This window comes from Phymastichus coffea, unplaced genomic scaffold (assembly GCF_024137745.1).
Source record: "Phymastichus coffea isolate CEN01 unplaced genomic scaffold, Cenicafe_Pcof_1.1 PCOF00007, whole genome shotgun sequence".
Classification (NCBI taxonomy): Eukaryota; Metazoa; Arthropoda; class Insecta; order Hymenoptera; family Eulophidae; genus Phymastichus; species Phymastichus coffea.
Window position 1 is genome coordinate 5,465,543 of NW_026706818.1, and position 15,471 is coordinate 5,481,013.

Here is a 15,471-nt window from a genome sequence, read left to right on the forward strand (position 1 = left end):
GTATGTTTTTCATGCCTGATGCCAGCCTTTTGTTTCAGCATCGGCTTCTCTCTTCCAAAAGAAAGAAAGAGAGAGACGCAGCAGTACTAACAGGCAGGAGCGCGCGCCAACTTGCGCTCTTGTCAGTCACCAAAAGAAAGAGAGAGAGAGAGAAAAAGAGAGAGAAAGAGTGCAGATATAATGCGACTAGGCGCGCGACACTGGTCACGCTTGGCGATGTCGCATGCCGCCGATTAGGCAAGTGAGCGGGAAGGGCGTGAGAAGCAATCTCTCACGCACTATTGCGTCGTTTTCTCGAGAGTATTAAGAAAGTGACCCCGCGAGCGAAAGCATATCAGCTTGACGCACCGCCACAGTATTTTCGAGAGCGGCCTTTGTCCATCAGTCACGCCATATCTCAGGAAGTCACCAGCCGGCAGAAAAGAAGGTCAACGTGCCAGCCCAGCGAACTTCACCAATTATACAGATCATCCTCTCTCCTCTCGTTTCTCTTTCTTGATCGGTTTAACTCTTTTTGGCTATTCGCGACTTTTGCGCTATACCAGGCTCCCGCGGGCCGGCACGGCTGAACTAGTGGTTAAGTTTTCTTTATTGTGTATGGAGTCGGTGATGAGATGGCACGTGCCGGCCATGTCATTTAGTTGATAAGTAGTTATTGTGTATTAGATGAACGTTCGATAAGGTATTTTAATTGTCATCGCTCAAGGTAGTGATTTTATAATAAATATGTTTCTTTGGTAAAAGGTGAGAGTAGTTATTGCGATCGCCTTTCCTCTTCTACCTTCCTGGGAGCGATACACCACCTCCCTTACCTCCTCCTTAAATAATTAGGTGATAACGGGAAAAGATTGACGGCCAAAGACGGCCGACGCTATTACACGTTGTGTCTGTCTCTCGTGGTGATGCGTGATAAACAGAAAAATAACCAGGCAATCACTTGCCGGCTATATCTATCGTACTGCGGTAATCAAGTATCGGGTTTTCTTTTCTTTGCGTAAGGAAACGTATTGTTAATTCTGTCGTCGATCAATCCGCTTTCCCGCGGCAAAGGTTTACTCATTCATATGTTAATGCGCGCGATAATTTTAAGTTAATTGTAACTGAACTAGTGAATAGTCGAGGGGGGGTCAATAAGTCTTTACAAAAAGAAGGAAAAAAAATTTTTGCGTAAGCAATTTTTTTTAATTATTCAACATAATCTCCTTGAAGGTCGATAGATTTTATTAAACGTCCTTCAAGTTTTTTTAAGCCATTAGAAAAATATGATTCCTAAAAACACTCACTTCTAGGGGATGTCCTGAACGAGGTTTATCTTTTGTTGTTGTACGGCCGCATTTAAATTCATTAATCTAGTTACAAACGGTCTTAAACACAGGGGCAGACTTGCCATGAACGGCGTTTAACTCAACTGTGATTTCTTTTGATGTAAGACCTTTCAAATGAAAATGTTTTATCACCGTTCGAAATTCTGTTTTTTCCATTTTTCAAATAAACCAATAACTTTTTGTTCAACCAACGCTCACAAAAAAACGACTTAAAGAAACAGATGAAAGTTTGTACGATATCTAATTAGTAGTATTGCTTGCCAAAAGCATCATAATTTAAGCGTGGCGAGCGCCATCTCTTGGATTTTCTAAAGACTTATTGACCCCCCTAGTAGATAAGTTTTGTTTTTCGAAGTTGCAATCAATTTTATTCATTCGACCTGTCCTCTCTTTTTCCCCGATTGTAAGAGCGAAAGTGGCTCTCTTACTCTCCCCTCTTTTTAAAAGAATTGCTGGCGACAGTGACAATTTAGGCACTGCTTCGTTACAGAAGAAGTCACTCAATTCAAATAAAGTCGCTTCATTTAGGCACGTAAAAGTGCAAACCAAAAAGGAATCGCTAGAAATAAGGTTCGCAATTATGTGACACTCTTATAAATCACAGAAATGTGGTTTTGAAAAATATTTCAAAATTTTAGCATTACTATAAAAAATTTAAACATAAAGAATAAAGCTGGAGAAACTTAATTAAAACATGAATACATGACAATATAACTACATTATTGAAGATGGGTGTGTTACGCAAAGATAGATAGCTGAAATCAATTGTGATTATGCAAGAATTTACGTACTGTATTTTCATTCATTTTTTGTTTCTACTTTAGTTTTGGTTTTATGTGTTTGACACTACCATTTTACGATCAGGTATACATAAGTATACTTCTGCAAATTTTCCTATGTAATCAAAATTTGATGAATTTCGATAATAATAAATAATTATTATTATGACCATGCTCGTATTTTTTAGTACACTAAAAATATAAAACTGTCCGTGCATTTGTTTTACAGAAAACAGACATTTTTGGCAAAAGATGCAAATAAATTAATAATTTGCAAAATTATGTTATAAGTTATAAGCACTGGCTTTTTATATTTCTTTTCATCACTAGTTCTGGAAAAAATGTGAATGTATCTTTTCATATTAATTTTAGTTAATTATATCTTAGTTTATTCAGAAGAATTCTATCCCTTCAATATAAGAATACATAGTCTTTCATAAGATCAATGCAATTTTAATTTATATCATTTCTATTTACCGATAGAACATTATTTATGTTATCAATTTTATAATGACGCTCATGTATCGGACAGACGTGTAATTTGAAACTGATTTTAATACTGATTTTCACAAATTATCGATTGTAGTTTATGATAACCTAATAAAGACCACATCCACGCAGATTGTTCGCAATAATTACATCAGTTACAGCATCGAATACAAACTGAATATTATTAGTATCGGTGGCACATGTCATATGGCAGTAAATTTCTTTTGTTGTCGACTTATTTTTGGCTTCAAATTGTGCTTGGATATATGCTGCTGCTTCTCCATATTCTTGTGCTCCTAAAAAAAGGAAATATTTATTTTAGATGAATTTAATATTTTTAATATTAATTATAATTATTATTGTCTTTCCATTTCTGAAAATATGAAGTTTGAAGAGTTGGTTTGATTCATTTTCTATCTTAAATAAAATCCATATATTAGTTCTAAAAAGGGCGTATTTATTGTATAACAATCAAATTCATGTAAAAAAATATAAAATTTCTTAATATTATACTTTCAAGAGATTGAATAGTTCAATTTAGTTAAAAATTCTTATTTGGAGGCACATAAATATAAAAATGCACGTTTTTATTAATTATGAAAATTATTACATCTTTGAGAAGATTTAATATATATAAAACATTAGGAAATCAAAGAAACCTCGGAAACTGGACGAAAAACTGTATAAATATACAAAATATTCCACTTTAACTCGGACAAAAGGATAACTTAAAATTTTCCACAGTTTTAGAAAAATTTTCCCCTTATAAAAAAAGTGATGGAAGCCATATTGAAGCATTTTATTCGTGACCTGATTGGCCCAAATGAAAAAAACCGCGAGAATTCAAATTGATTTTAGTTTTTTTATTTCAGATTTAATTTAATTTGTTTTTAGCAAAAAAATAAAATATAAAAAATATAATCTTTCATTCATCATTTATAATTATAGTGTAGTTCATTGTTTATGAGTTTTATTCCATATAAAAAAGTGATGGATGCCATGTTGAAGGATATAGTGATCTGATGGCTGAGATATAATTGCGTGATATACTTATGTGGCGAAAAATAAGCATATAGGTGTGGTTTTGAGTTGAGATTTTACTAATAAAAATTCAAATCATCATAATTTATCATACGGATAATTTTGAAGATAAAGAATAAAAAAGTAGACTGTAATATTGTTTATACACTCATAATATGAAACTAACAACGAAGAAATCATTTCATACAAATAATATAGGTTGAAATTGCTCTAAATATTTTCTATCAATAATCGAAAATTTGGTTTTTGAATGTGTAAAATAAAAGTTGTAATGTTGCAATCTTTATGCAAAAAGTAGAATAAAAGTTTAATAATAAATTAACCTGTTGAGAAAAAATCAGTATAAGATTATATTTATTACAGTTTTTGATATAATAAATCATAAATTTGAAAACGTGTTTCATCACTAATACACATTTTCCGCTGTGATATGGGTTTTAAAAAAAAATTGAAAAATCTACCTTTGAAAAAAGTAATTTGTTAAATATGTTAATATTGATATAACAATAAGAAATAAAAAAGAAGGTAAAAACGCGTAAAGTTTATCTAAACCTATATATTTTTATTTTCCTATATGAAAAAGTGAGGCTGAGTGAAGTAATTTTATTTATAACCTGATTGACTAAATTTCGTCACGTGTGTCACAATTATGAGTAAATCGGTCATAATAATAAATAGAAGTACTTTACATCTATCAATACAAATAAGTATAATAATTTGTAGGCATTAAACTGTAAATAACTTCCACATTCTCTCAATGGCCTAATCTTAAAAAAATACGATAAAGTAATCTTAATGCACTTCAATTGCATTTATTTATTGGACATATAAATTAATTGAATATATCTTTATTATAAAGTTTAGCTTCGGATAAATATGATCAATATTGAGAAAAATGGTAAATTGATATTGTATATGAAATTCTACGAATTTATTTCGGTGAAGTCGGCGTCGTTAATTTATTTTAAATAAATTTTGAAATTTAATTTATAAATGTAAACAAACTCTCCAAATGGTTTCAGATGAACAATGAAAAAAAACAGTTAAATTAAAATAATATATCTGTTGATATGCAGAAATCCTATGGAAAGCTTGATACCATGAACCAATACGTTAAAAAAGAAACAAAATTAAATTGTTAGGCGCAGCTGATGGTTCTATCCTATCCTTACCCTTGCCTTATATTTATTTTTATGTTTTATTTTTATACTTTGTAATGCGGTGCATTACAAGGCCTTTTCAGAGAGTGTTGCGCTATTTGCAACACCTCAGAAAAAGCCATCCCTGTCCCTTGCCGCCCCGTAGCCAGCTGAAAATACTTAATTAAAACGCGCCTAATGCGAAAATCATATTTTCCCTTACATGTCAACCACAACCGAGTAAACAAGGAAAACAGACGAGCTGTCGCGATCCGACGGATGAAAAAAAAAAAAAAAAGAGCGCACGAGAGAGAGAGCACATGCACACACTCCTGACCACGTGTTGTCGGCGGGCAAGAAAAACGAGAAAACTTGACTGAAAAGTGCAGCGGAGATGCACGTAACGACACGTACCGACCCGTTACACTCCCAGACACTGACACTGACACCCGGAGCACGCTGACACTCCTGGGGCGAACAGAAAATCGCCGATGAAGCGGCAGCCGGCAATCAGTTGAGTCAGGCTGCTGCGCACCATCGACGACACCCTGAACGCCACACACACACTTGAGATGAACCACTGCCGACACTCACATACAACACTCCGAAACCGCACACGACCGAAAAACGGAGCGCTCCAGGAGGCGCTACGATTACCGGCACCGAGACACGAGGTGCACGCGCTAAAGAGTAGGCGGCCATTTTGGAGCGCTAAGCTAGACAGAACGGCGGCGCGGTAGACTAAGCGGGAGTGCGAGCGAGATAAACTAATTGAGGGGAAGAGAGAGCGAGATAGATAGATTACTAAAGGCGCGCCTATAGTTGACTCAAAATTACGATTTATTTGTACGCGTATGCGAATTAATTGTAAATAAATGTAAGGCGATTTAAAACTTGTTTTAAATTTAGAACTGACTTAAATTAAATGCATTAATTATAATTGAACCGTATCGTATGAATTAAATAATGTATGTAATTTCGCACGCTCTTATATATACTTGAAAGCGATAAGCCGCGCATTTATTGAAATTAATAGCTAGCCGATGAAATTTGAAACTCTGACGAAATTTGTTGATGACGTCACGACCAATAGGCAAATCATTAGGATATTTGATTTCCGTCCTCATCAAAATTCCGACAAGAGTAGGGATGAATCTCTCTCTTAGATTAAATGCTGACCGACCTAGTGGGGGGTGAGAGAGGGTAAAAATTGATGCGTAACAGATAAGACGAGGGGCGCTGTTACCTTCTTAATTTATATATTGACCAATAACGACACACTCGGAGGGCGCTACCGATATCCGAATTTACATATCGGCCAATAATAGTGTTTCTTCTCGGAAAGAGGAGAGAATGAGAGATCTTTGACCGTGGAGAACCGTTTCTCTTCCATTTTGCCACTGGATCTCGCCAAGGACAGTTCCGAGCGTAGATAGCGAATAGAGCATATTTCTTTTGTGAAGGATTTATCGCCGCATTATTCCCAAGTAAGTAGTTGAAGTGTGACTGACCTTCGCGAATAGTTAGGGCGATAGGATACGTGTAGACCGTAATTCGCCGAGGCGCGTGGATCCGTCGCGGTCGCGATTGCGAGTTCTGACCGAAGCGCGTTGACCTTCCGCCATTTCAGTGCGTGGTGTATGGCTTTACGAATAAATAAAGTTAACTTGATATTGCGTTCCGGTAATTCCACCTAAGTTCCAAATTTCCTCTGCAAATTATTTTCAGCCGCGGACGGAATTTTATAAGTGAAATTTGAATTAATTTTCTCTTTACGGTAACGAAAAGTACGATTCGACGAAACACGACCTGAAGCAAAGGAGTGAGACCTAAGCGGCCGGATATCCTCTGTGATTCTGCTGGAAGCAGGGTATTGGATAAAGGATTGATTTGAACGAATATATCAGGACAAACATCGTCGGAGCTTTAAGTGAATTTTTCAAGTTTCGAACAGTTTTGGAATTTTGAAATTTCATCGCCCGCTCTGCGCAGTCGCACGGTGGGCAATTCTACCGACGAATTCGCCGTTGACTCGATTTTCCAACGATTACTGTAGGTAAGGGCGGTGATCTGACACCTTGCTACCAAAATTAGGAAAATCACGTCCAACGAAATTGGTGTTGGCGATTTTAGCTGGTGAGGCCTACGCCCCCCGAAATCCCCTTTCACAACTTTTTACATATTTTATTCCTATCTTATCTTTAAAAAAAGATGAGTCGCTGACATCCAGCGTTGTGATTTGTTGATGCAAAAATAGAACGCGAAATTTTGAATTTTCCTATACTTTGAAATATTATTATTATTATATATCAAAGAGTGTAAGATTCCTATTTTAGCGATAAATTCAATTTATGAATAATTAACATGGATAATAAACTGCAAGAATGAAAATATGTTAGTAAATTGGTTTAAGAACATAATACGTTATGTTTTGAAATTATTTCTACAAATTGTTAATTTTATAACCATCTCCGATACTACAATCAATATCGTTGTGTTAAAATTTGGTACAAAGAGAAAGAGAATGAATAAAAATCAAATAGAGACTACATATTAATCTTTTGTATATTTTAAATTGAAACGTATGTGAACAAAGAAAATTAATTATCAAAATATTAAACCCGTTAAATTAGAAGAATATTCACGGATGTTTTCATAGTGGCAGCAAAATGTACACGATGTTAAATGTATTACTCATACTAATATAAGATTGGAGCCATAATCACTACTGTGACGTCGTGGCAACGACACATCTCAGGTGCACCTTAGGCTTGGCGCAGTCTCAGGGTTCAGTTGTTGCTAGTCTGCGATTTCTCGTATAAACTAGCGGGATCACTATTCGAAAATTAATAATACCGAAGGGGATAGTGCCACTAAAGCTGTACTTCTGCTCTTGGATTCCAATCAATAGTTGTAATCCGAGAGCGGGAGGTACCCTGGGTCCTATTAATACTAGAACCCGGTTTTCCTAATATAAATTGTATTTGGAGCATATCAAAAGTAGTATCCAAATACGATAAAGGGAAAATTTTTGGATTGCGAGCTACGCTAAAAGAGAGGAAAGATAGGTAAGTAAAAAATAAAAAATTTTGATTGCTTACTCTTTTTTTTTATTTTGTAATTCACTCTTTCGGTCTGCTCATCTTTATTTTACATTAACTTATTTTTCTTGTTTTTCTTGTTCCGTCGCTTGGCTGATTGGCTCTTTGACTGACTTCTTGACTGAGTATTGCTAACTTCTTGGCTGACTTCTCGACACTACTGATTTCCGAGCTTCCTTCAATCTCTGCTTTGCACAGTCACTACAATCACTGACAACAACTGCAACTAACTTTAACTCTAACAACTTGAACTTGAATTTTTTTTAATTAATTTTCACTAGACTGACTATCGCGGCCTTGTGCAGGGCTTTTTATAACCAGGGGGCGGTTGGGTGGAAATCACTTTCCTCAGGCCCATGAAGCGATAACGGCCAAATTTTGTATTGGTGGGAAATTTTCTAATCGTATCTAGGATTTCTTTATTGGTCTGTAGGCGTGAATTTTCAGAGAGAGATAGGACGATCCCTTTTTAACTTGGGCCCTTTTCTTCAGAGACGGCTTTCGTAGTGCCACTTTTAACAGCAAGAGTGACGCTACAGTTTATAATTACTTATACAAAATCGTATTAAACTTAGTTAATTTTAACGATACATAGTGATTATTTAATAACTATAAATTACAATAATTCAATAATTAACTATTATAAATATCCAAAAACTTCTAAGGGTTATTATAATATGCTACGGTACTATTGTTATTTTCGCTTAAAACATGAAATTATTTATTTGTTATTTTGTTATTGCAAGGGTTGAACTGAATAAATGATATATTTTTAAAAGATGCGCATTATGGTACCATAGTAACTTACAAAATTGATTAAAATCCATTAAATATTACGGATATTTTCTTAAAATTTGGTGGGAATAAAAAGGTAAATTGCATTTTTGTAGCCCCATTCTATTATCGACGTGATAACGCTTTACGATGTATACACGATGATCGTAGGCTCCTGTCAACACATCCGCGTGGGACAAAGTAGGATAGAGCGTCGATTGTAAGGCCAAGTACGTAGGCTCGGGTCACTATCAAGTTTTATATAAACACTTTATCTCGAATGCGTTTTCATCGTGGGAAATCGAGAAGGTTCCCGCTCCGTTCTTCATATTTATTAATTAAATTAATATAAAAAAAACTAAGTTACGGCTGGCCGTCACACTACTATTGAATATGTAAGTTTAGTGTTGTATAATAGTATAATAGTATAATAGCATTATTGATCTTAGGTCGAATTAATCTTTTGAATAATTTTTCCGATATATTTTGAAATGAGTAAAAGTTCATCGATTTTTGAGAAAAAATGGGTGCATGTCCTATTTTTATTCATCAATAAATATTGACGTATGCAGTCTATTTTAAACAACATGACTTATTTGTCTCCATTGAAATCTTGAAGTTGACATGTAAAAGGTTCAAATAATGTAATAAATAATAGTAAAACATTAAAAAAATAAGCGTGCGAAGCGCGCTAAATAACACTAGTTGAGATAAAAGTTATATGGTTCAGAGGGTTTATTTGGTGATATTTATTTATTTTGATAATATTCATAAATAAAATAGTATTTATTTGAATATGTATAATTTATTCTCACATTTCTCTCCTTATTAGAAGACGGGAGAGGTGTAGAAAGAACGTCTCGCGTTATGCTGTACCGGTTTAGTCTCAAAACCAGCCTGTTACGAGTATCATATTCCCCTGAGCTGTAATATTTCTAATTTATATAGTGTACGTTTCATTTAATTTTAACTAAAGTTTGGAATATGTTTACCAAGCATTTACTGATAAATGAATAAGTTGAATCTCTGGCTACAAATACAAAGTATGTGATAAACGAATTTTATTTTCATTTACCAGTTATTTTATTTGCATTAAGAATTTTCTGGTAAGTAAATAAGTGAAATCTTTAGTAATAAAATCTTTACATAATTAATTTCAGAATAATTGATATAAAACTTAAATATTATAACAAAGACTTTTTAGTGCAAATAATCATACTCTGAAAAGATTTGTTTAAAAAAAAGACGTATTGTACTATTAACTCATTGTTCTGTATTTTACATCAGATGGCAAAATAATTTTGACTTTTACTTTTGTTCATATTCAACTCATTGAAAAATGTGTGATACAGAAAACTTATTTTGATTCAGAAGAACTGCGAGCAGTCTGTTATATGTAATTTAAAAAAAGTTAGTAATATGGTTACCAAGCATGTACTGACAAGTAAATGTGTGAATTCTTTAATTACAAAAACAAAATATGTCATAAAGAAATTTTATTATCATTCATCAGTTAATTTAATCATCATTTATTGGCAAGTGAACAAGTGAAATTTTTAGTGATAAAATATACTCATAATTAAGTGAAAAAGTGATTGATACAGAAAATTAAATAAGACGACAATTACTGATTGGTATAAATGGCCGTACTTTCAAAAGATTTAGTTACATAGATAGATTGGTATTTGAAATCTAAATAGATTTATTGAACTATGAACTAATTGTTATGTATTTTACAAGATCAGGTGGCAAAGTAATTTTGACTTATAAGTTTGTTCATTGAAATGTATCATATAGAAATTTATTTTCATTCAGGCAAACTGCGAAAAGTTTGTTTTATTATATTAAAAACTAGAGTTTGAAACATGGTCATTGAGCAGCTACCTACAAGGAAATAGGTCAAATCATTAGTTATAACAACAAATTAAATGATACATTATAATATATTCATTTACATTTTTTGTTATAAAATTGAAGTTAATAGTCAAAAGCCATGTGATATTTTGAAAAAAAATATTGGAGTATTGTTTTTTGAACCAACTCTGGTATAAATATTGCACATATTAATTAATTAGAAGCTTAAAAAAACATTTTTTTTGCATCTTCACAACACTATAACCGAAAAAACCCTATGCAGTGGAAAAATTTTGTTCAGAGAAAATTATATATCCTATGTACTGCAACGATTGCCGAAAATCGTGTGACTCGCGCGAGGTTAACGAGCGGCTAAATGTAAGTAGCCGCGCTCGGTTCGCGAGAGAGAGAGCGCGTAAGGGGCATTGACCGGGAGGGGAGGTAGCAACCGGCAGTACGACTGTGACACTCAGTCAGCTAGCGCGCCTAACCTCCACCCGTTTCGAAGTTTTTCGTATTTGCCGTTGACTTTTCCTGGTGACATTGCGTGAGTGGGTGAGAGTGCAGCTGCAGCAGCAATAGCAGTAGCAGTGACTGCGATAGCAGCACCAGCAGCAGCATCAACAACGGCAACGACAATAGCGACAACAACAACAGCAGCGACAGTAATCGAGTGGTGCAGCAAGCAGCGGAACAGCGAGTAACAGCGTGTTATTCGGATACGGTTGGCCACCGTATCCACGCCGTCGTTGCGGTAGGTGCACCTTCCCCTTTCTAATTGTTGTAACAATTTGGCGTGCGAATCCGCGCAGCGAGCGCGAAGAATTTGTTGTTGCGAGCGAGTAGGTAGTTCGCGATAATCGCGGTTTTCTTTTCTCTCTCTCTCGAATAGCGTGTATTGTCATTCACGCGTGCGTGCGTGAGACTCTTGGCATTCCCTCCGTGTAATTTATTTTATTAAATAAATCATTCGTGGTTTTCCATTTAAACGAGTTTCCGTTATTGTGTTTAATCCTTTGTCCGGAGGTCGCGCCTAGCCTTGTTTACATTTCGTTCGAATTCGCCGGTAGCGTAGCACGGAGCGCGTTAACATAGGTAGAGGCGAACCGACGACGTGAGTTCCAGCGGCGGCCGCACGAGCGCTACTCGCAAGAGCGACAGCGCCGCCAAGTGGCGAGTTGGGGGAACCCAACTCGGAACTTTGAAGAGACTCTGCGCAGGCGCACTCCGAGGTAAGGTAGGTTAATGCGCATCAAGCGCATAGATAACAAGGCTTCGTATAGTTGAAATACGGGCACTTTTAGGAGATTATCGACTAAACGACAGCCTGTTACATGGCGCCCAACTAATTTAGGACTCACACACGAGGGAAAGTGCACAAATAAAGAGAGCAACGCGCGCGAGAGAGAGACGTTTGCGCGCGCGCGTAATAAGGTGCGAGCGGGTAAAATAGCGCGTGGCTCGTTCGGTACGTGCTCTGCGGTAGGGGAAAGACGCCTCTCCGACCCAATAATACCTGCTTTTGTGAGCCGAGAGCACACTAACCCCAGGGGTCGAAGAGACGTCCGTAGTCGCTCTAATTTGAAAATAAAAGGTGACTAAGGGTATATAGGTTAACTTTTTACTTTTTAAGTGTTTTAATTACACATTAAGGTAATTAAGTGGGGGTGAGTCACCGAGCGACAGTACCAGCAGAGCGCGGAATAGGGGTGTGTGTAGGGTTAGATTAACTAACCCGGTGGAGCTAACAAACAGTTAGCCTCCACCTATAGGCAGGTAGTTGCGAAGCGGAAGTTCGAACTTCCTTAGAGTGCGCGATACCTGCACACACCCACAAGCCACGCGTATTGTTGCCTTGTGAATAAAGGCGTAATTGGGTGGTTGGCGATAATAATCGCAACACCCCGCTCGCGCCTTGGGCGATAGGAGGCGGTAGTGGTCGACTAGGGTAAATTAACCTCAACCGTCACCTACGCCCCAGCATAAGCGTCATGGAGGATACCGCCGACGCGATAACCCGGTGGGCTTCGGAACTGCCTTCGACACAGCTGGACAGATACCTGACGCAACTGGAGTTGCGCACAGATGGTCCTAGGCTGATGCAGGCAGTCCGATTAGCATATTGGTTGCTAGGCGAGTACATCGACCTAGACTTCCAAGGAGCGGCGTTGGATAGGGAGGCCACACAACGCAGGCGACGGAGCCGCGAGAGGTGGCTGGAGACCAAGCGACGCGAGTTGGAAGCAGCCGACGCCGAGGATCTTGTCGCCCACCCACTCATGCTGCTATATAGAGATGAGGCGGTGGAGGCGAACCTAACGCGGACTCTCGCCGTCTACATGAACCTCGAAGAGGAGAGCCAGAGCGAGATGGGGGAGCGAGAGCCCGCAGAGGAAGGGGGGACCGGCGAGGTTAAGGGGCCCACGGAGGGGGTCGAAGGTGAGCACAAGGGCTCCACCGGATCGCCAGATAGGCGAAGAGCCCGACGCTTCGAGAATGAGGAGTTACAGCCTCAGGAAGAAGAAGAGGAACGGTGCGTAACTGAACGATTGAAAGAGGAAATCGAGCGCAACCGTGTCGGGATCAACCGCATACTTGAGATGCTGGAAAGGCACGACCAAGTATGCGCACGGTGGAGTGACCAGGTCACCGCTCTGCAGGTGGAGGTCCAGCAGTTGAGAAACAGGGACCCCACCGGTCGACGAACGGTCGTACCAGAGCGGCCCAGGAGAACCGTGGATTTCCAATCCACGTATACGTGCCACTACGACCCAAGGGTACCAGGTAGTACCCCGGAACCCCAGCGACCGACCCCTGGCGAACCTCGAGAGGCTCCCCAAAGGCAGGTGCCTTCAAGGATGGAGCAGCCACCGAGAAGAGGACCTAGAGACGCCGACATGGATGAAGGGCAGGCAACCCCCGAAGGATCCGCCTGGTACGACGCCAATGCGGCGTCAGGGTACTACGCGACTCGGGACGCGGGTAGGATTGTGAGAGGGTGGAAGCTGCGATACTCTGGCACGGCCTCAGAGTGCGTAGACACCTTCTTGTCGAGGCTAGAAGATCTACGCGCAGGTTCTGGGCTAACAGATGGCGAAATCTTGTGCTCGGTATCAGAGCTCCTCGAAGGCGTAGCGAGGACCTGGTACGAGCTTAACAAGCTTAAATGGAGAAGTTACGCCGACTTCGTGGCAGGCGCTCGACGTTGGTTTGGGTCGAGCGAGCTTCAGCAACAAAGGTTGCTGCAAGAGGCCCAAGCTCGGTACCAGGAGAAAGGAGAGCTGGTACGAGAATATGCCTGCCACCTTCTCTTCATGTTAGCCCAGCTGCGTCCGCCGTTACCAGAGCAGAGGCAGTTGGATTTGCTATATGCAAATCTCCTACCCGCCATCCGGATGCAGCTGCGGAGGAATGCATTCTCCAACGTGGACGAATTCCATGCCCGGGCGACCGAAATTGAGACCGCTTTGCGGGACGACGAGCGCCCGAGGACCAGGTTGGAGCCAACGTCCACGTTGTACCCCGAGCACATGGGGGTGCCAGCTAAGGCACCACCACCCCGGGCAGGACCCCGTACGGCGGCCATGACCAGCAAGCCTCGGGGTAGGGAGCAGCGGCAACCCGAGTCACCGGTTAAAACCCCGGCCAAGAGACCCGAGGACCGGCCCACAATCGCTGCGACGCAGGCAACAGACCCCATTGAGGATCTGTCGTCGCAGATTGCGACCCTGCGGCGCGATATGGACCGGTACTTTAAGGAGAGGAAGGCTAACTCTCCCAGGCGGCCGAGGGGTCGGCCGCAAGAAAAGGGGAGGAATAAAACCCCCCCAGGGTCTCCTGGCCAGCGACGAGAGGGTCAGCGGAGGAAAATAGATTACTCCCAACCCATCAAGTGCTCGTCTTGTGGCAAACTGGGCTTTACCAGAAGGTACTGCCCGGATTGCAACAAGGGGAACGGGCAGGGAAGCGGAGGACGGAGGTCCCCTCCGCGTCCCCAGTAAAGGTGGCCTCTCGTCGCAGGTCGTTTGAGCGTGGCAGAGGCCCGTCAACGACCTCAGGGTTCAGGGAGGTCTCGACAGGGGTATCGGACCCCACGAGACCCAGCAGGACAGCGGCATTAGAAGCGACAGCGACCGAACAGATGCCTGATCTGGGTGACCGGGCATTTTGTATCCTCGAAGGATACGGAGGCCGGATTCAGGTGGTGGAGCAGGGGTTTGAGTGGGCCGGAGAGGAGACCACCGGACCCAAAAGATCCAGGAGACCACCTGACGCTCCGGAGGATACGCCGGCGACCCAGACACCTGCGGGAAAGAGCACATCGACGCGAGTAGCGGCTGCCCAAGGCAAGAAGAGCCGTGGAAGCCCCCCGTCCACAGAGGGGAGAGGGACGGCGAAAGCTCCCCGCAGGTACAGACCCGAGGATGAGACCAGGTGGTGGCTTCAGGTGGGAATAGGTGCCTATAAATTAAGGGCACTCTACGACACCGGGTCCTCATCAACGGTGATGGGTCAACTCGGGCTAAGGTTGGCATCTGATATGGGACTGGGCCTGGACGTCACTCGAGCGGGAGATGCGAAGCTCGCTGACGGCCGTCCGTGTCCCATCCTGGGTCATGTGATTTTCCCCTTCACGGTAGGGGGAATCACAAAAGATGTAAGGGTCGCTATAACGCCACTGCTGTCTGATGACTGCTACGTCGGCGCGAATTTCGTAAGGGAATTCAGCGCCAACCTGAACCCTGACACGGACCAGCTGTACTTGGCAAAAGCCAAAGTGGCGGTACCGTTAGAAGTGGCAAGCGTCACTGGTACGTCGTGCCTCGCACCCGTAGGCCTGGTAGAAGCCACGGAAGCACAGCGCCAAGAAGTGGCTAGCCTCGTCGACGGATTAATTCCAGACGGAGGTGAGTGTTTAGGCTGTGCTGTGGGGGTCGAGCATGAGATAGACATCGGAGACGCTCGACCC

The 15,471-nt window shown here is 40.5% G+C and overlaps 1 protein-coding gene across 6 annotated transcripts in view; it reads right to left on the reverse strand.

Moving 5' to 3' along the window:
* Positions 1-2,481: 2,481 nt before the first annotated feature.
* LOC131668951 (guanine nucleotide-binding protein G(o) subunit alpha) overlaps positions 2,482-15,471 on the reverse strand; it is an 853,882-nt gene continuing 840,892 nt past the window's right edge. For all 6 annotated transcript variants that reach the window (XM_058943493.1, XM_058943510.1, XM_058943477.1 and 3 more), the window contains one exon: positions 2,482-2,889. In XM_058943493.1, the coding sequence (XP_058799476.1) occupies positions 2,702-2,889 (188 nt within the window). In that variant the 3' untranslated portion in view covers positions 2,482-2,701. The remainder of the gene's footprint in view (positions 2,890-15,471) is intronic.